This window comes from Lampetra planeri, chromosome 29 (assembly GCF_965212315.1).
Source record: "Lampetra planeri chromosome 29, kcLamPlan1.2.h2, whole genome shotgun sequence".
Classification (NCBI taxonomy): Eukaryota; Metazoa; Chordata; class Hyperoartia; order Petromyzontiformes; family Petromyzontidae; genus Lampetra; species Lampetra planeri.
The window spans coordinates 11,898,783-11,920,222 of record NC_136135.1 but is presented as its reverse complement, the minus strand read 5'-3'; the positions used below and the strand labels follow the sequence as shown (position 1 = coordinate 11,920,222).

The 21,440-nt window shown below is 46.0% G+C and overlaps 1 protein-coding gene across 4 annotated transcripts in view; it reads right to left on the bottom strand.

Annotated features, from left to right (window-relative positions):
* Positions 1–7,439: 7,439 nt before the first annotated feature.
* LOC144728677 (cell surface glycoprotein MUC18-like) overlaps positions 7,440–21,440 on the bottom strand; it is a 40,655-nt gene continuing 26,654 nt past the window's right edge. For 2 of the 4 annotated variants that reach the window (XM_078608275.1, XM_078608272.1), the window contains exons 5-12: positions 15,365–15,443; positions 14,771–14,950; positions 13,110–13,237; positions 12,012–12,171; positions 10,580–10,694; positions 10,092–10,163; positions 8,397–8,458; positions 7,440–7,641 (exon numbers count right to left, since the gene is read on the bottom strand). In XM_078608275.1, coding sequence (XP_078464401.1) covers positions 8,434–8,458; positions 10,092–10,163; positions 10,580–10,694; positions 12,012–12,171; positions 13,110–13,237; positions 14,771–14,950; positions 15,365–15,443 — 759 coding nt within the window. In that variant the 3' untranslated portion in view covers positions 7,440–7,641; positions 8,397–8,433. Of the gene's footprint in view, positions 7,758–8,396; positions 8,459–10,091; positions 10,164–10,579; positions 10,695–12,011; positions 12,172–13,109; positions 13,238–14,770; positions 14,951–15,364; positions 15,444–21,440 lie in introns of all 4 variants that reach the window. The other 2 variants (XM_078608273.1, XM_078608274.1) reach the window with 2 other exon arrangements.

Here is a 21,440-nt window from a genome sequence, read left to right as displayed (position 1 = left end):
CTTGATTGGTGTTTTCTTGTTACCCTACCCCAGGGCACATATGCCCCGCCGACTTCGTTCTGACACCAGGACGTTTTGTGCCAGTGCATGTTCCGTGCCTCACCTTGGTACTCTCTGACCCGAGGGCACATATGCCCCGCCCACTTCGTTCCGCCACCGGAGCGCTTGTGCCACGCCCATTTTTTTAACATTTAAAATCGGTTGCCTCCAGTGACCTTCCCCCTCTTTCCTCCTGAAGACGATCGCTTGTGTTGTGATCGAAACGTCGTACTTTTTTTTATTTATTTTTAGTCACTTTATTATAATTTTTCTATCTACGTGACTTTACCGAAAGAACCAAAGAATAAGACACATTTATCCATCTACGCTATTTAACCCAAAACAACCTCTATTATGGATGATATTGGTCGCGAAAGCCTACGTGTTTTGTATGTGGAGCGACGGATATGTGATGTAGTTGCTAGCAGTCTACATAAACTGCAGTGTACATCATAAATTGATAACCGCTCGAAGCTGGCTGTCACTTTACTCACCACAGTCGTATCTCAGAGTCGTATATCTTTACTACTCTACATTACCGATGTGTGCTGTTGTAGCCAAAATACTGCGTGGGGCAGTGATGGCATCGCAAAAGGAAACACGCCGGTTTCAGTAGACGCGCAGCCCTGCACTTTCTCGGCTCACGCCACTGCTGGCCGAAGGGCCTCCACTAGATGGAGATCGAGAGAGCCCTTCTATAGGGAATTTGGCCTACTCTTCCCCCACACTGGCTGGTACGTTTCGGAAGAGGCGGAGGTTAGTACCCACACTTTACCCCACCGCACGAGGCAGCCCGAGCACAGGCCCTGCTGTGTGGATCGAGGCGTATGCGGGGGGAGGGATGTAGTGAACTAAAACCATTGTTTCAGCTGCCGCGCCCAAGGATAGAATCGAAAGAGCGTGGGTGTCTTCTCTTCGGAGTGAAATCTACTGTCTAGGGTGCAATACAGTTAATGAGTGTGCCAATGGGCGAGCGGCAAACAGCCTTGACTTACTCTATGGCTCTTGAGATGCAAAGTCCACCTGGGGCGTGGTTCCTCTGAAATGTAGTAAAATCAGACGGGTTGGGTGTTCGTCACAGCATGCGATTCCTTTGAATATTTTAACGCATCAGATAGGGATATGTAATTTATTTTAACATTCATGCAAGCACGCATGAATTATCTTTTGAAATGAATTTATGCTTTTTAAGATTTAAGATTACAGGTTTAATTACGTGTAATTTCTAAACGTAAAGGAAGTAGACCATAAATGAATAAGGATGATAGATGAAATATAAAGAATAAACTATTACAATGCCAGTGTTAAAATAAAATAATCCTGTGTCCTGACTTGTATATACTGTATCAGAGTGTATCAACGGTTGTTGAGCACAGGATCAAAGGCCTAGCATGCCAAGCTGTCAGCAGCAAACGGCATTGCTAAAGTTATAAAAGATAATAATTGTATTGCGTTGCACGAATCGAGCAAGGTTATTGTACTGTATGTTTAGAAAAAAAAATCTTCGGTGGAAATGAGATGGCGAGGTGGGATTCGTTTCTGAAGTGGTGGAAAGAAGGCTTCTGTCTGGTGTCGGCCAATCCATTTCAAAGGCAATACATAATATCAAAACATGTATTGTTTGCATGTTCACCACAATTAAGTGTGGTTCATGCAGACTTGATTCCTTGCAAAAGGTTTCTATTTGATGTTTGAACATCTTAACACCTATTCTTTTGGTTCTTTCGGTAAAGTCACGTAGATAGAAAAATAATATATATATAAAAAAGAAATGTGTGATTATGTGTATCTGTTCAAAATGTTAAGCGTACATGCAACGAACTTTAAATTTGGCATGTGGGTACTTTCCAGACTGTACATCGTGCAAAAATAAAAATAATATACTTTTGTATTTGGCGGGGGGGGGGGCGCAACAATGCATATATTTTGCACGGCAAGTGAGCTGTGACGTCACATCTGTCATGTGACCCGTGTGCGGAAGCGTAGCGGAGTGTGCCTGCTGATCGCGGGTAAAGTGAAATACAAATGTGTTGCAGGTCGAAGGCGTTCTTCGCGCAGCATTGATTTATTATTTCAGTCGTTTACTGCCGTACGCACCCTGAAAGTTGTGTCTGCTGCTAGCTCGTGTATGTGTACCTATGGACGCGCACGCGTGTGTGTGTGTGTTTGGGGAGCGGTAGTGTAGTGGTTAGCACGCTGCGCTATGAACCCCGGCGACCCGAGTTCGATTCCCGCTCACGGCCACCACCGGTGACGATTATTTGAACCGGTTCTGGGCCTCTCCTAGGTCGACTCAGCCTCAAACGAGTAACTGCTGTGGTGTGTGTGAACATCGCCACTGGGGAGACAAAGGCGGCCGAGCGTGGTGAATCCAAGTCCTGGGCGAAGCCGGATAGTTACAGCTAGTTCTTCATATATTGATTATTGGCAAAAAAGGTTCCATTATATAATCTGTGGAATCTTGACGCTGAGCCCAATTAATATTTTTAGCAATTTACATTCACAATGTAACGTGCCAGCAACACATTACACTTTTATATTGAACACACCACATGTCGTGAATGCGCATGCAGAACACTGAGGCCACACTGTCACAGCATTGCGCAAACCAACCCTGCGGTAGAGGGAGGGGAAATGAAGGGCCCTGGGGGAGGATGCCGGGAAGGCGCCCAGCCCACCGGTGTTCCCAATTCGCACGGAGTGATGGGACCTGTTCCAGGGACCTGGACTATTAAAGCGCAACGTCGCCATTATCATCAAGGCACTGTCGATCAGTTGCTGGATGAAGGTTTCCCCCAAGGCGTGGCCACCTCTGAAGAGATCCTGCGATGGAATCAATCCACCGAGCACCAGGAACTTGGTGGATTATGATATGGCAGGAGTGTCAACGACTGGAGTGGAAGCAGGCTGGCTAGGCACGGCTCCCGGTATTCGTGGAAATGTAGCAGTTGTTGGCATGCGTTGTGCAAAAGCAGTTCGCTAAACGCTGATCGTATCTACTCATCGGAATCGGCTTTTCTTTAACACACATTTGAATCATGTTGCATTGGTGCCAAATAATAAACTTCCTTTTTTTACGTTGTGGTTAGTGAGAGCAGAGCGTGAATAATTCTGAGAGTGTATTGTTCTTCTAGATTTGAAGCTTTCGTGACTGCAAGGATTCATATTTTTAGGTTTTTTTCGTGACTTTACCGAAAAAACCTAAGAATAGTGTATTGTTCTGTTTGAACAAGGGGGGTTTATGGGCGGCTGGGCGGTGGCGCAGTGGTGACAACTCGCACCTCGCACCAACAAGTTTCTGGGTTCGATTCATAACTCGCACGTTCTCCCCCCTGTTCTGCATGGGTTTTCTCCAGCTTCTTCGGTTATCTCCCATAGACATAAACACATACAATGTAACTGTTGTTGGCCAATCATTCCAATGCTGAAACGTTCGTGACAATTTATTCTCGGTGGCGAGGTGTCAACTACCTCGATCCCGACCCTGACACCTGTATATTTGGACTTGGCATGTCGCCTTGGCCGTGGTTGTGTGGAATTTTCTCCGGATCCTCCGGTTTTTCCCTCAACATTTACAAAACGTGCATTTGGAGTATTTGGCTGCGATCAATTTTCACTAAAGCCACTTCATTGAGCAATAATTTGAGATGACCAGGTTGCTTCTGAAAAAGAGCTTCATATAGCTCAGTAGAGCTTGCCTAGTATAATTCAAATAGAGTGTGGGGCGCGTCTTGGCGTGGCTTAGACAAGGAAGCTTCCTCCCCGAGACTCAAGTCTCGGAGCCCCAAACACCTTCGCGTGTTGAGTTTAATCCCAGTAGCCCCGTGTTTGTAGAGCGGTGAATGCGACACACAAGCGAATCTGAACCAAGCTCGAGAGGTCGAAACTGGTCGTAAAAAAAGATTTTTATTGGTCGTAAAATTTCAAAGATTTGAAAGGATATGAAACATTGGCTTTAACGTGTCATTTACAAAAAGCGATTCCTACTCAAATCTAAACTTGAAAGCAAAAAAAACATTATCTGAATTGTTTAATATTGGGAGGTGAGCGTCAATCTATAAAATAAAAAAAGGTTTAAACATTGAGAATTCTACCTATATCATTGAGATCGTATTTCATACAAAGCAAGTGTTGAAGCTGCATCTCACAATCATCTTTGCAGGTATGTAAGCGACAGGAGCAGTCGGGGGACTTTACCAAAAGACCCAAAGAGCATCATTAATAACACGTGGGGACATCTCTGGTCAATCTTGTGGAGGCCAGTGCAGACTGCTAATTCTATCATTTCCTAATGCATTTAAAAATATGTTCATCATCATTAAATTCAAATGTAGCTCTGTAACCATTACAAAAATCAATAGATATGGATGCGTGTCTTTTGTAAGAGCGGTGGTGAAGCGGTTATCATGCTGCGCTATGAACCCAGCGGCCCGAGCTCGATTCCCGCTTACAGCCAACATCAGTGACGAATAATTGAACCGGACCTGGGCCTTCCATAGGTCGACTCAGCCTAAAATGAGTACCAGGTGCGGTGTGTAAACATCGGCGCTGGGGAGGCAAAGGCGGTCGGGCGTGGTGCTGGCCACCCACCCCCTCGTGTGCCCTGTCGGCATTCATAACAGCACTTGCTCCAAGTCTGCTCATGTCTATACGGAAGATCTTTGTCGGTTATTTTGTGTTGCAAAAGACGATTACCTACGAGTTTGCTGTAGATACAATTCAAGGAGTCCATCATCTCCTATGAATAATCACGGCGATACATTCCGCTGATCCTCACGCGATTATCTGTGGCTTGACTACCTGGATGTGAAATTGTGGTCGTTGCTCTACATCAGCAGCCGAACAGCCTTACCTGGGAACAGCGCTGAGGAACTGTGCTCTCATAACCTCAAGCGAGATAAGGCTTTCAAGACTGCCCGATTGTAAAGGTCATCGAGTGCAAACGATAATACTGTACAGGCTGGTCCAGATGTCTCGTGACCCCCGTTTGATTCTCTACATCTCAATATTTTTTAAAGGTTTATTGAAAACATTAGCGGTACAGCGATGCAAGCGTATAACCAAATGAACCAAGCTGTACTCGATTGTGCCAGATTTCAGAAGCTGAGCAGCGTTTGAGCCCGGATAGTATTTACATGGGCGACCATCACGCATAAAATGTGTTAAGATTAATTATTATTATGGATTGGTGTACCGTGTACTAGAAACATGAGCCAAGCCAAGCCTCGCACAAAGCTTGAAGCTAGAAATTCAGTCCTGGCCTCAACTGAGTCTCAAGACTTGAATGTTTAACTTTTTCGCACCATACGTAACCAACTATGCTCATCAGAGGCGGGGGGGGGGGTACAGCAAATTAAGAAATTAGTTCATTACTTAGTTGCCAGTCCTTATGTCTGGCCAATTCCGAATTGTTTTTTTTCATTAATTCAGATAAGACTCGTGTACAGTTTAGTCTGGTGGAACTCCCTTCCCCCGGTCATCCATGCTGTTGATTTCTTGCCCCCGTTCAATGCCACACCTACGACTCTTTATCTTCTGCCTCCGAGTTACCGCTTAGTAACAAGTGAACAGTGGGTGTCCTGCAGAGACTGGCGCCTGCCACAGGAATGTGGAATTTCCATCAATCGCTCATGGCCGCTCGAGGACATCAGCGCTGCACCGTGGCACTTTGGTCTCGACCAGGGGTCGACAACTAAAATAACAAGAGCCATTTTTTTTTTCGAATTCGGTAAAAGAAACCCCTCAATATTTAAAGAGCCACAATGCACTGCGGTGAATACGAGACTGTGGGTCTTTAATAAATGACGTCACGAAGCAGCAGTCTTTATAGAGCTGCATGCGGCTACAGAGTCGCAGATTGCCGACCCCTGGTCTCGACACTCACACGCAGTGTTTAATTTCTCACTCAGCTGGTTTGGAGTCAGCATTATCAGCATAAGGCACTACCACTAGAGTACTAAGTCAGACGACCCATATTTAACATATACATATGCTTACAAACGAGTTAGGTTCGTGAGTCCAACTTTACTCCTGTCGATTCTAAACATGTTGTACGGCATGTACACTAAACACGGGGAATCGCTTTGAAACTTGTATAATCTCCTGAATATGCCACTGATTCTTCACGTTCTGCAGATGTAGATGCCACCTATTGCACCGCGGTTGAACTTACGACTCTCGTTTCGAACAGGCAACTGGACATACAGACAGTTTTGTTAGTACAGTATCTGTTAAAGTTCGTAAGCCGAATGTTCGTAAGTAGAGAACTCCCTGTATTGTTGTATCCGGTGTTCCTATGTTCATAGCAATTAGACCGAACTAATCACTACATACGAGTCGTTTACATTATTCTCTCTCCAAAAAAAACAAAACAAAAAACATCGCGCTGAACGTCCAATCACACGCAGCCCTTCACCGCGAGCATTACGGCCACATGTTCATCATCGCCGCTCCCCAGCCCGTCGTGCGGCAATGTGAAACGGAGCTCTGTGATGCCTCCACATAGCAATGCAAACGCGTTTAGTCCAATCGGCCTTTCGGCTTTCCACACTGATGTGATGTTTAAAACGCACACATTTCACAGAGCTTATGTGACCTTTTGAAGTTCCCGAGTTAAGTGCGATGTCGATGATGATCGATACGATGATGACGTTAATACCTCCCCAGTGCCTCTATCCCTGGTTACCGCCAACGATAATAATTAGCAGACACTCACCACTGAAGTTACCGCATTCTCCAGATTATAAGGTGCTCTGGAAAGTAAGACGCACGCCGAAACTTGTGCCCGGTGTCAATAAAGCTTTACAAATCTGATCATCAATCACACACACAAACGAGATCCTCCATATAACCTTAACAGGCTTGTTTTAGCAAGTGCTGTTGGGGCAAGTGCTACAGGCATTAAGGCACGATGTGGGGTGGGTGGCCAGAACCACGATCCAGCCGCCTTTATCTCCACAGTGCTGATATTAACACAATGTGGGGTGGGTAGGACCACGATCCAGCCGCCTTTATCTCCAGTGCTGATATGAACACACCGCACCAGGTAGAATACTTAAAGACCTGGGCCTTCCCTAAGTTGACCCAGAGAGGCCCAGGACCGGTGACTCATGAGCATGAATTGGAGTATGTTGTCTACCGCCCCACACTCACAAAGACAAAGATCCCCGATATAGCATTAATAGGCTGTCTGTCGGGGCAAGTGCTTCTTGCGAGTAGCACCTATGAAGAAAGGCCACACGAAGAGGTGGGTGGCCAGCACCAAGCCCAGCTGCCTTTGTCTCCTGAGTGGCGAAATTTACACACTGCAACAGGTACTCATTTGAGGCTGGACGGGTTCGGATAATCGTCACTTATGTTGGTGGCCGTGAATCGAACTCGGGTTGCCAGGTTTGTAGTGCAGCGCACTAACCATTATACTACTGCTCTCCACACTCACCCTAGCATACACGAACATACACACTTACAAAACCAAGCCAATTATTGCCCATATAAACGCTGTGTCGTTATTACACTTCCAAGTTAACAGCCGCTCTGAGCGAACAATAAATGATGCACAGCAGGATGAGAAGGAAACATTCTTCCTTGAAACTTCATTTGAATCTGCAATAAAAATTATCATCATTTGAGAACGAAGTGCCGTTTTAAACAAAACTCGTGTTGTCTACCCGCACTTGTTCCTTCGCAGTCAGTGCGGGCCTCGGAGAACATCCAACCTGCTGGTGACAAAACAAGCAATGCCTCCTCCCCATACATGTCTCTCCACGTAAGACGTAAACGTATTCGTGCACATCCTATCAGCCACACGGCCTTTCTGGGAGTGAGTATTATCAGCAGTGTTGGACTGGTTTCGACATTCAGTGAATGTCTCATCAGTAGAGTTAGGCTGATTTAAACAAATGATTGGGGAAATGGCAAATGATTAAAGGCAAGGCCCCACTTTATTAATTAGGGTCCTAGTTCGACGCCAAATTATACCATGAACAACACAAAATAAGAATTTAAATGTCTCTGTGGAGAGTGGAGAGTGGTCGTGGTTATTGTTAATACGTAAAGTAATTCCTCCAACGCGTTAAGCGAGGAATTACTGTCCACGCGTTGCGGAGTAAAAGTAAAAATAATACAAATTTGAATCAGATTTCAACTATAAAATCAGCCTGCAGTCATCCCATGGTAGGGAAAACTGAGATGAGGGTGTGTCGTCATTGACCGCTGAGAAACCACATTATAACAGGCCATGTTCTGCGTTATATTGGTGCTGTTCCGCGCTATAACGGTGCGCATTCCACGTTGTACGAAAAACCGTTTTAGAGCGAAAACGCCTTGGTGAACAGCACGTGTTAAAAGCGAGGACCTACTGTATTCTGATGTGCAGATCCAAAACATATCATATTCTTAGGCTTCATAGATTTGAGAATCTCTGGAATGATAAACAGGTGTGGCGTTTTCATCTGCGTAAAGATCACGACGACGCAAATACAGCCGAGCACGCAGCCGCGGCCAACCTATCGCACATCCTGCGTGGAATTCTATTTCCATGGCATCCCTCGTGTATGTCGCGTGGCATCGCAGCAGCATCGACAAGCCCCTAGGCCAGACTCTCTCAGTTCCATGCTTTGTCCTGGTTCGTGGTCACGATTACATTCTGGAATGAATTGTGGGCGCCACGGTGGCAAAATGTTAACTACCTCGCTTGGTATACAGGAGGTCGTGGGTTCGATGCTGACTCTGACACCCTCTGTATATTTGGAGTTTGCGTGTCTCTCTCCCCATGGTTGTGTGGATTTTTTTTCCGGGTCCTCCGGTTTTTCCTGCACTTTTTTAAGCATCATCACGCGTTTAGAGTATTTGGCTGCTGTAAAATTCTACGTGATAAGTCACTTCATTGAGCTATCATTTGTGGCCAGGTCACTTCTGAAAAAGGGCTATATAGTTCAGTGGGCCTTTCCTGGTAAAATAAAAATTGTTTAGTTTTAAAGAATAGTTTCAGTTTAGATTATGTTTCTTTTTTTCCCGTTCATACGGTCTGATTTGTGTAATTTGATATAGCTTGTTCTGTCTTGTCTGTCTTGTCACATTCGTACCATTAACCTAAACGTAAAATTTGCATATAATTTCCATACCATGTAAACACATTGTTTATACAGGCACGATCTTATGTACGTATTGCATGCAGTAGGGATGTGTTACAGAATTTCAAATGAATCTGAAATATGTGAAAAGTGGGCCTAGATATGAGATTTTTGGATGATCTACAGGAAAATCCCGGTTTAGACTGATGTGAAAATGTGAGGTCACAAACAGGCAGGATGTGACATCACTCCCATGCTCTTCCCATCACAAGTGATGCCATCTTAACGATACGCGACGTCACTAACGATACGCGACGTCACTTCTCAGATTATCAATATAAATTGATTAATATTTAAAATTATGTAAAAATTACGACATTTAGTGAATTAACACAATGTGATTCATAATAGATCTCGGCAAATTTATGTCGCGAGACCCTCCACCACCGGACGTTACGTGTTCAAGCGTTTAACGTTACGTGGCCTAATCCCATAGATAAATTAGTAATCATCATATCAGCTGTTGAAACCCCCGTCTTTTTAAAACGTAATAATTTGAAAATAAGAAATAAAATCCGAAATTGGGCCTAAAAAAATTATATTGGAAAAATTCAAGGTGAAACTCATCCTTCGTGTGCGGTATATTATCAGATGGCTTATCCAATGGCATAGACTAATAACATAGTATCGTATAAAACGTACCTCCTACCTGTCTAAATATATCTGGGCCAATACGGCACCATCATTTGAATTTCGAGTGTCGTCATTGATATTGCTATTATCAGCTTTCTATTTTGCTTAAATGTAATCTATACTCGTGGGTGTAGTTTTATTTTATGTACAGCGCCTTGAGATATTTCCAAATAAAAGGCAATTTATAGAATAGAGGTTATTATTATCATTATCATCATTATTTTCACGTGTGTAAGTGGAGAGAAAGGCAGTGAGGGATAATAGCACAATGTGAACGCCATAACGTACAATTCATGCAGAGAGGTTGAATTCTTCATTGGTATATCTTCCTCTTTATCGTTTTCCGTTTTAGGTGTATCTCTGTTGAAACAAAGTGACATTTAAATAAGGGTAATTTTCAGAATGCTCACTTGCTTGGGAACATTAACATAACTATGTTTTTTTGCATTATTATCACTGCTGTGCTTGTTAAATCCAGCAAAACCTCACTGAATCTCAACTTATTTTCACGAAACTCCTATAAAGTTTTAGTTTTTTGCAGTAGGGAGGAAGCCAAAGAAGCCAGAGGAAAGCCATGCAGAACAAGTGGGGAGGTGGGGGGGACATAAAACAGTAGACAGGAAGGCGGCACCCGAGTTGGGAATCAAAACCAGGGGGCATCTGGTTGTGAAGCGCGACTGTCACCACTGCGCCACCACCCTGCCACTGCCGATAACATGCCAGGTGGCACGACGGTGGTACGATGGAGAAGGGATGTGGAGTGTGTGAACCTTTACCCTTTCGAAGCAAAGCAAAGCTTCTTGGTGTAGAAGAGGCCAAGCACCGTTGCGGTCGCGATCAGCACCGCCAGAGAGACTGTCACTGCGATGATGATGGTGGTCGTTTTGTCCTCTGTAGAAATTTAAAAAAAATCATCGTTTTGGAAGGTAATTCGTTTTAAATCATGGAAGCTGAGCACAGAACCAAAGACTAAAAACAGCACTATTGAAGGTGTGATCAATAAAGAGTTAATATGCTTCCTTGAAGTCGAACGGGGATATTTTACTTTGGAGAGAGCTGTTCAGCGCAACCGTGAAAACCTACGCGTCAATATAACGTCTCCGTACCCGTGGCCCACAAGGCCAGAGGTTCCTGGAGGCCCGGGGCAATTACCCCTTATCGTACGGTTGCTGATGTAGATGCAGAGCAACAACTCAACTCTCACATTCAGGTGGTCAAGCCAGATAACAGCGTCAGGAGCAGCGAAGTGTATCATCGCTGTGATGTCTCCTTCATATTTGTCGATCTGAGCGTTGCGACGTGAAACGTTGTACGGTCTGTTTGCTCTGGATGGACCACGGTCGGCACACTGCTGGAGAGGTTTTTTTTATTTTCCATTTGCGCAATCAGCTATCCGCATCTACTGCCATGGCTTGTGCAGTGGATGCGGTTTAGAATTGGACCCCAGTTGTTCCGGGTGGCAACTGCCCACAGGGGCCGCAGCCGCTGGTGCTGCCGATGGGAGTGGGCGCGAGACGCAGCACCTGGCGGCATCCCCTTGCTGCTTCGTGCCGTCACCGTGAGGCCGGCAGCAGAGAGCGCCTTGGAATGTCAAAGAGTGAAATGCCACCACGAGTGTGCACGGCGCTTTCTTCTGCGACAAGCACCGCAGGTGAAGTGTTCAAGGGTAAATGAAGGCGCAGCCCTGCAATTGGTCACTCGCGTCACTGCGAGCAGAAGACCCCCTCAGTAGTGGGAGCTGTAGAGGGCTCCCCCCTAGAGGGTATTTTGGCCTGCTGGTTCACACTGGTCAGGAGTACCCACACTTTACCTCACCACACATGATCTACTGATCTATTTAACTGCGTGGAGCATGGCTGTGTACGGTGCGAAATAAGTTCAACACACTTATACTACACGATACACTACACTACTACACACCACTACTATACAAAACAGTATACACGACTTCCTATATACCAGGCGAGGTAGTCAACATCTTGCCACCGTGGCGCCCACAATTGATTCCTGTATGGAATCATGACCACGAACCGGGACAAAGCGTGGAACCTGGAGGCTTGTTGATGCCGCTGCGATGCCAAGCGACGCACACAAGGAATGGCAGGAAAATTTAAAGCTAATTTCTTTCTGCTGGTGGAAGTGGTGGACTCTGAAATGCAACGTCCAGTGCGCCAACCACCACGATCCCGTTGGCTGCATCCCCATTACCTCGGACGTCCAGGAACAGCTTTGCCTCCAGCTTCCCTCCGGGCACGGCGGTCACGATGTTCGTGAGAGCGACGCATGAATATTCCGCCATCTGGGAGCGTTCGATGTCATTGAAAGTAATCTTGTCTCCGATCACTCCGCCCAGTATCTGGGTGCCATTCTAGAGAGAAGGAGAGGAACAAACGAGTCGTGCACCACGGTGTCCTCCACGCACTCAAGACGCAGGACCTCTTGTAATACAGTTTTATAATAATTTAACCTTATGGCGGTACCCCGGGGTACCATAGTACCCCGGCTCTCGCACAATGTCCGTGATGCAGTCATTTTTAGTCTGTTGATGGTCGGCGATGCGGCAATCGACTCATCTCGACGAGCTGTGCACAATGCACTATGGTGCGTACGAGCATTCAGGATTTAGACGCAATCGTCCTCGCTGCGTTTCGACATCGTGGAGTGGAACTGATTTCGTATTGATTGTCGCGGAGTTAAGTACACCCCTGGAAAAAATAGTGTCCCAGAAATAAAATATTTAATTGCCTCGGCCATTTTTTTATGATTTGGTACCCGGGGTACCGCCATAAGGATCAATTGTTGTTTTGATAAGAGCCGCCCTCCTTTACACCAGGGAGTCTCTGAGCGCTTCACACACGGCAAGCGACTTATACATCTCATCTCAACACTTTTGTGTTGGGTGCAATGGTGGCGAGATGTTAACTACCTCGCCAGGAGGTCGTGGGTTTGATTCCGACCCTGACGCCTGCTGAATATATTTGGAGTTTGTATGTCTCTCTCTCCCCCCGTGGTCATGTGGAGTTTTCTCCGATTCCTCCGGTTTTTCTCCTGCACATTTAGAATCAATGCGCGTTCAGAGTATTTGGCTGCAATACATTTCCACGTGATGATAAGACACTTTTTTGTGGCCAAGTCTCTTCTGAAAAACGAGCTATACAGCTTAGTGGGCATGACTTCATAAAATAAATATAAATGGTGTATGTAATGTATGCATGGTAAAGAACAAGAGAGAATCTCTGAGCGGCCCGAGTGTAGTGAACATAGTTGTTGCTGTCTGGTACCAACCCCCCCCCCCCACCAACGCACGTTGTAGAAGGCGAAGGTCGAGGGCGGGTTGGCGTCCGCCACGCATCTCAGGACGACATCATCGCCCTCCGTCACGTGCGTGGCCCCCTTGGGTTCCCAGATGACGAGCTCTACGCGCTCCGCAGGGTCTAGGGGGGAGGCCGCGGTGGGGGGTGGGGGAGTGGAGGGGGGCGGTGCAGGGCTCCAGTTTAAACAGCGGTCACGGTGGGCACGTGGGCAGGGCACGGCACCACCCGGCCACGGCACTGCGGTTTCGCGTTCAGTGGCCGCAAGAGGAAAATGGAGTGCTGCTGCTGCTGTGGCAGTGGCGGATTCGGGGGGGGGGGGATGGGGGTTGGGGACTAATCCCCCCTCCCGGATCCTGAAGATTGGTCGTCATGGCTATTTACTTAGGGCGCTGCGGTAGCGAAACGTTAACTGCCTCGCCTGGTATGTAGGAGGTCTTGGGTTCGATCCAGACCCTGACGCCTGTTGTATATTTGGAGTTTACAGTGTCTCTCTTTCTCCCCGTGGACTGTGCATAGTCTGGAGGTAGCCACTTCGATTCGTCCTCCAGGTGTCGCAGTTGAAATGATGGAAAATGCTTAATCAAATCTCCCCCCTGCTCCTCTATCCATCCCAGCGGTGCAAATAGATACACGCCGCACTGGGTTGGCAAGGTTGTGTGCGATGCGATAAAGGGTAGGTAACTCCCGCCTCTTTCAACTCATCTGGCCTTCTACCTTTGCATGTTCCTTCCCGCGGTGGCATGGTTTTCCCCTCCACATTTAGAAACAACATACATTTAGAGTATTTGGCTGCTATACATTTTCACGTGATAAACCACTTCGTTGAGCTCTCCTCTGTGGCCAGGTCGCTTCTGAAAAATAGCTATATAGCTCAGTGGGGTTACCTGGTAAAATAAAATGAAAATAAAGCTCCCCCTCGCACAGAGCCTTCCACCACGAGTGGCGTGAGAAGACGATTGCAGTGCTGCACCTTTACCCAGAGGGGCACAGGTCATACGAGACTCGTCATCAATTTCGCAAGGGGCTCGCCCGCGCCGTTTTGCTCAGCACTAGAGACAGCTCTTATTCGAATAAGTGTTGTGACGGACACACTGATGAAAGTAACTTGAGGTTTCAGATCGTCTACACGAGGCTGCTGAGTGTGATTTTCTCCCATGCTTTCAGATTCACTTCTGCGGCCGTCTGGAACGCTCTTCTTGTATTAGGAAGCAACAGAGAGATGTTGCTTTTGGCTTCGACGAGGTAAGTGTAAAAATCTCAATGTCTTTACGTCTCTATGTCTGTATTATGTTGACTGTATCTGAGCCGAAGGAGTTTAACAAAAAATGAAATTATATGCGTCTCTGATTGTGGATCATGTACGTCTGTTGATCTCAAGGTAAGTCTATGGATATCTGAGTCTATGAATCATGTAAGTCTACGGATCCCTATGTAAGTCTAAGGATCACGTAAGTCTATGGATCATGTAGGCCCATGAATCTCTATGTAGGTCTATGGGTATCAATGTAAGTATATGTGAGGTTATTGGTCTCTTCGTAAGTTCAGTGGACATGACTCAAGAAGAGGCACGGAATAGAAGTTCATGGAGGAATGAACTCTGCGCGGTCGCCCCCGGGCAATATGAGAAAAGAAGGGAAGTATTTGTGTACGCACAGTGAACTGTGATGTTGATTCTTTGCGAATCCATGGTTTGTATCAGGCCGGGCATCTTGTAGCTGATGTGGCAGTGGTACGTGGCGTCTCTGTCCGCTTTCTGGGGTTTGTAGTTGAGGGAGGAGCGCACCGTCATGAAGCCCATCTCGTCATACTCCACGACGGGACGCTGATGCAACTCTGCATCGCAGCAGACGGCCATCCAGAGTGAAACATGAACACAACAAGCAAGATCATCGTCATCAGCCATGGTCAGTCCACTGCTAGATGAAGGCCTCCCCAAGCCACCGCCACTTCTAAGATGTAACCACTCTGCGCACGATCTGATTTCGTTGCTCCATCTGCGAGATCAGAATCAGAATATTTTTTTCTACTGGAGGAATCCGATGAGCTATAATGATCTTTTTCACAGAGTTCTCGCACACGCTCCATTCCTTACTTGGCTTCCATTCCGTTATTCATCCTGCACCTCCGATTAGCACAGTTGGCCATGTACATACATACATGTGGGTTAAGGTCAGGGGTTTAAATATACTTTCAGTCATTGTTGAATAAACTGTTAAACGATTGTCGAGCATGCTTCGAGTAACATACCTGGATCAAATGGGGTGGTATTTTTATACCAAGTAATATTTGGCCGTGGAAAAACTTTCTCTGTAACACAAATTCCGATCTGTAAAAGACAAAAAATGAGTGGATTATCATCAACATTTATTTCTTTATATCGCACCTCACACAAGCAGTCCTAGAGTTTACTTAGTGACACACTGATTTTGTCTAGCTTTTATTAGTACACTTCCAGTGCAAGGAAACGCTGGTAAAGTAACTCGGTACGGTGTCATGGTGTTAGTGACTGGAAATACCTGAGATCATTGGGGACTGTCCTCGACTTACGATCATGTTACGTTCCTGAGACCCGTTCAAAAGTCGATGTGTTTATATCTCAGAACTCAATATAACATGTGTTATGGTTCAACAAAAAAGGGACGCATTGTTAAAAGCATAAATGAGAATAAATATTGTACATTTGCATGTAATAGTGCAATATATACGGTAAAGTAAATAAAAAATAAAATAAACTATTATGAAAAGAAAAAAATCTCGATTTAAAGCTTTCGTGACTGCAGGGATTTATCTTCTTGGTTCTTTTGGTAAAGTCACGTAGAAGGGAAGTAATAAAATAATAAAAAGAAAACAATCAAATAATTCTCACGACGTTTCGGCCACAACGCAAGCAGCCGTCCTCAGGTGAAGACCAGGTCTGTCGGGGAGACAGCGTCTGAATGAAACACCACCACGCTTGGAGCGTATATTTAAGCTGGGTTGGAAGGGGGGAAGGGCGCCTTGACAAAATAATTTGCATATCAAGAGGAATTTAGCATATTTATGGGAAATGCAGGTATGTGATTAGTACTACTTGTGAAATGCGTAGGAGGTGGGCGGGGGGTTTCAAAGTCATATTATGCCCGTGCATTATGCAGGATTAGCAGCATCAAAGGGAGGGGATAGGGGTAGCATTAATAAAGGAAAGGAATGTTAATAGTATGTAGCTGCAGTAACTAAACAACCACGTAAAAAACTAAAGTATAAACTACATAGTATCATCAGTATACTAAATATACTCTCCAATAAGCTGAGCTACTAACAGTAAGTAATACATTACAATTCTATGTCGCAAAAAATATAATATGCTTCCAGCTAAAATTTTTTCCTTACATCACACGGGTCTACCCCGTACTATATGCTGCCATAGACAAACCCAACATTACATTATATACTGTATTACTATACACCTTGTACATTGTAATATTACACTATATATAGTACGGTGTAGACTCGTGTGATGTAAGAGAATAAAGTTTAGCTGAAAGCATATTATATTTTTTGCGACATAGAATTGTAATGTATTACTTACTGTTAGTAGCTGAGCTTATTGGAGAGTATGTTTAGTATACTGATACTATGTAATTTATACTTTATATAAACTACATAGTAGAAAAATATGTAGTTTATACTTTAGTTGTTTACGTGGTGGTTTAGTTACTGCAGCTACATATTATGTATTAACATTCCTTCCCTTTATTAATGTTACCCCTATCCCCTCCCTTTGTTGCTGCTAATCCTGCATAATGCACGGGCATAATGACTTTAAACCCCCCGCCAAACCTCCTACGCATTTCACAAGTAGTACTAATCGCATATCTGCATTTCCCACAAATATGCTAAATTCCTCTTGATATGCAAATTATTTTGTCAAGGCGCCCTTCCCCCCTCCATCCCAGCTTAAATAGTCGCTCCAAGCCTGGAGTGTGTCATTCAGACTCTGTCTAGTCGACAGACCTGCTCTCCACATCAGGACGGCTGCTTGCGTTGTGGCCGAAACGTCGTGAGAATTATTTTATTATGTTTTATTTTTATTATTTTGTTACTTCCCTTCTACGTGACTTTACCGAAAGAACCAAGAAGGAAAAAAAAAATCTGTTTTAGTTTTGCTTATCTTGAGCCTTGATCCTGGCTTGTCGGAAGGGGTGGGATGCTGGACCTCATTACGTCTCACGGAGGATCGCTCCGCCGAACAAAATAGTTCTGCGGTTCGGTTCATAAGTATGGATGGTTGAACATAACATCTGATGGCGAATCATTCGTGAGTGTGGATGTTCGTAAGTCGGACGTTCGTATCTCGGGGACTGTATGTACAGTGTTACAGAGTTAAACTAAAACTATTTTTTATTTTACCAGATAAGCCCCACTGAGCTGTATAGCTCTTTTTCAGACGCGACCTGGCTATGACAAATAATAGCTTAACGAAGTGGCTTATCTTGTGGAAATTATTGCAGTCAAATACTCTTAAGGCATGTTTCTACATGTGGAGGGAAAAACTAGAGGACCCGGAAAAAAATCCACGCCACCACAGGGAGAAGATGCAAACTCCAAATATACAGGCTTTAGAGTTGGGATCGAACCCGCGACCTCCTGCATACCAGGCGAGGCAGATAACATCTCGCCACTGTGGCAAGTTAAACAGTGGCAGGAACAAGAGACACTTAGGAGCCTATCCCTGGTGCAACTCAGGATTGCACATTACCATCTCTGTAAATCTGCTTGGCTCGTGGTCAAGCCCGGAAACCCATGCATCTCTTTCTCCGTTCGCACCCAAGACCTGCCGAGCACTGTGGCAGCTCACGACCTCTGCAATTTGCTCGACTTGCGAGCTTAGGCTCACACCTCTACTTCCTTGACCGAGCACTGGAGTCTGTGGACTTTCTTTACTGGCTAATAGGATTGTGTTATCTTGTAATGGCCTGACCAAGTACTTTCTACTGCCGTTAACATTCATCTTGTAAATGTGACTAGCCTTGTTAAATTGGCATGTAACCCCTAGGAAATCCTGGCATATTCCCTCGGGTTGTTCTTTGTCAACACCAGTACGGTCACTCCTCACTTAACGTCGGGTTGCGTTGATGGAAAATGTGAATTGAAGTGAAGCAACGTTAAGCGAAACCGATTTTCCCATGAGAAACAATAACACTAGGTGTGGTTATTTTAACACGTAGGCTTTCGCGACCAATACTATCCATAATAGGTTTTTTGGGTTAGATCGCGTGATGAGGCTAGTGCTAATAACCAGCGAAATGTCGTATTGGAATTGTAAATGTTGTGGGTTTACTCTTCAACAAACCGGTGTGCCGTACTCGTGACGAATTGGCATGTTTTGTTTACGTAATAAACCTTACTAATTTGCTGTATCGGATGGTGGCAGATTTAACGACACATTTATGTTTACGTAATCTAACCCCAAAAACACCTCTAATCGGGGAGTTTATGTTTGTTCGTTCGTTTTTCTGTCCGCTTGTCCTGGTGAGGGTCGCGGCGGCAGCATGTTGAGTTGAGTAGGATGGTCCAGACCTCCCTTTCCCTGGTGACAGACTTTTTCTGGGGAATTTCCAGGTGTCCCCAGGCCAGCTGAGCGACATAGTCCCGCCAGCGTGTCCTGGGCCGGCCCTGGGGTCTTTGCCCAGTGGGACATGCCTGGTATAGTTCCAGGGGGAGTCTAACTGGGGTCATCCTTACCAGGTGCCTGAACCACTTCAACTGGCTCCTCTTGATCTGGAAGAGCAGAGGCTCGACGCTGAGGCTCTCCCAGATTACCGAGCTCCTCACCTGATCACAGAGAGTGAACCCAGCAACTCTGCGGAGAAACCTTATTTCAGCTCCTTGTACCCACGATCTCATCCTTTTGGTCACTACCCAAAGCTCATGACCATAGGTGAGGGTGGGAATGAAGATCGACCTGTAAACCGCACGCTTTGTTCGAGAACTTAGCTCCCGATTCAAAACCACAGAATGGTACAGTGCCCGCAGCACTGTGGACGCTGCACCAATATGCAGGCTGATCTCCTGCTCCCACCTACCATCTCTCGCGAAAGAGACCCCAAGGTACTTATACTCCTCTACTAAGGGCAGCTATTCACCTGGAGAGAACAATCTACCATCTCCTGGAAGTGAGCCATGACATTATATTTGGAGGTGCTGATCCTCATCCCAGCCGCTTCACAATCAACATCAAACCGTTCAAGTGCATGCTGGAGATCACAGACTGACGAGGCAAAGAGGATGACATCTGCAAAAAGCAGCGATGTCACCTCCATGCCCCCGTACTGGATACTCTCCATACTTTGGCTGTGCCTTGATATCCTGGCCAAGAAAATCACAAACAGGAGTTGAGAAAATACGCACCCTTGGTGGAGTCCAACACCCACAGTGAATGACTTCGATTCAACACCAAGAATACAAACGCACCTCTCACTCCGAGAATAGAGGGACCCGATAGTGCACAAAAGCGGCACTGGTACATCATACTTCCGCAGCACCTCCAATAAGATATTGTGGGGAACACGGTCATATGCTTTCTCCAAGTCTATAAATCAGAGGTAGACTGGAGAAGCATACTCCCATGACCCCTCAAATATCTGTGAGAGGGAAAGGAGCTGGTCGATTGTGCCATGACCATGACAGAATCCACATCGTTCCTCCTGAATCTGAGGCTCGACCACTGAGCGGAGCCTCCTCTCCAGCACTCTGGGATAAGCTTTACCTGGGACGCTGAGGAGTGTGATTCCTCTGTAGTTGGAGAACATCCTCTGGTCCCCTTTAAAAAAATGGGGAGTATGAACCCAGTTTGCCAATCCAGAGGTACTGTACCCGCCTTCCATGCAACATTGAAGAGGCGTGTTAACCAAAACCCTCCTAAACTGTCCAGCGCTTTCAACAACTCTGGGCGAATCTCGTTTACCCCAGCAGCTTTGCCACTATGAAGGCCTTCGAGCGGCGCAACGACTTCAGGAGCCACGATCGATCCAACCCACCCGGCTGTTTCCAGGGCTGCATCCTGAGAAGAGAACATGTTCACCAGATTGAGGAGCTCCTCAAAGTGTTCCTTCCACCTCTCGACTATCTCCTTAGTTGAGGTCACTGTTACGCTACCCTTACTGAAAACAGCTTGGGCCACTTCCCGTTGACCCCTGCTAAGGCGTCAGTTTGCCAGAACATCTTTGAGGCTGCCCGGTAGTCCCTCTCCATGGCCTCTCCAAACTCCTCCCATGCCCGGGCTTTCGCTTCAGCGACTGCTGCAGCTGCCACCATCTTGGCAAGCTGGTACCTCTCAATCGAGTCGGGAGACCTTTTTTCCGAGCTTAGCCTCCTTTCTTCAACTTGGCAGCTTCCCTCACAACTCGTGTCCACCAGCGGGTCTTGGGGTTGCCGCCATGACAGGCATCAACTGCCTTCAGGCCACAGATTTTTTGCATCGTCCACTCGGACTCAATGTCCACGACCTCCCCCGGAGTGCAGGAGAAGTTTTCCCAGAGTTGGAAGTTGAAATCTTTCTGCACTGGGTCTTCTGCCAGATATTCCCAGAAAACCCACACTATTCATTTGGGACTTCCACGTCTATCTGGTCGGTGCCCCAGGCGTCGGATCCAACTTACCACCAGGTAGTGATCAGTTGACAGCTTTGCCCCTCTCTTCAACTGAGTGTCCAGTACATACGGCCTTACAGTAGGTCCGATGATACAACTATAAAGTCAATCACCTTTGGCTCAAGGTGCTCTGGTACCAAGTACACTTTTGAGCATCCTTGTGTTCGAACATGGTATTTGTTATTGACGTTCCGTGACTAGCACATAATTCCAATAACATCTCACTGTTCAGGCTCAGATCAGGGGGGGCCTTTCCTCCCAATCACGGCTCTCCAGGCATCTCCATCGTTTCCCACGTGAGTATTGAAGTCGCTCAGTAAGACTATGGAGTCGAGCACTGCAGCAATCGTTTCCAAAAAGGCCAAATACTCTAAACTGCTGTTTGGTGCATAAGCACAGGCAACAGTCAGTTTTCCTTTCTGAGACCCGGAGTCTCAATGAGGCGACCCTTTCATCCACTGGGATAAACTCTAACTGAACAGCACCCACCTGGGGGGCTTATGAGTATCCCCACACCCTGCCAGGGCCTCTCACCAGGGGTTACTCTGGTATAGGAGAGAGACCACCCCCAATTGAGAAGTTTGGTTCTAGTGCCAATGCTGTGTGTGGAGGTGAGACCGACTATATATGTCGGTTATTTTCGTGGGAAATTTCCTATCACACTTAAGAACATGATATTTCTTAACTTACAG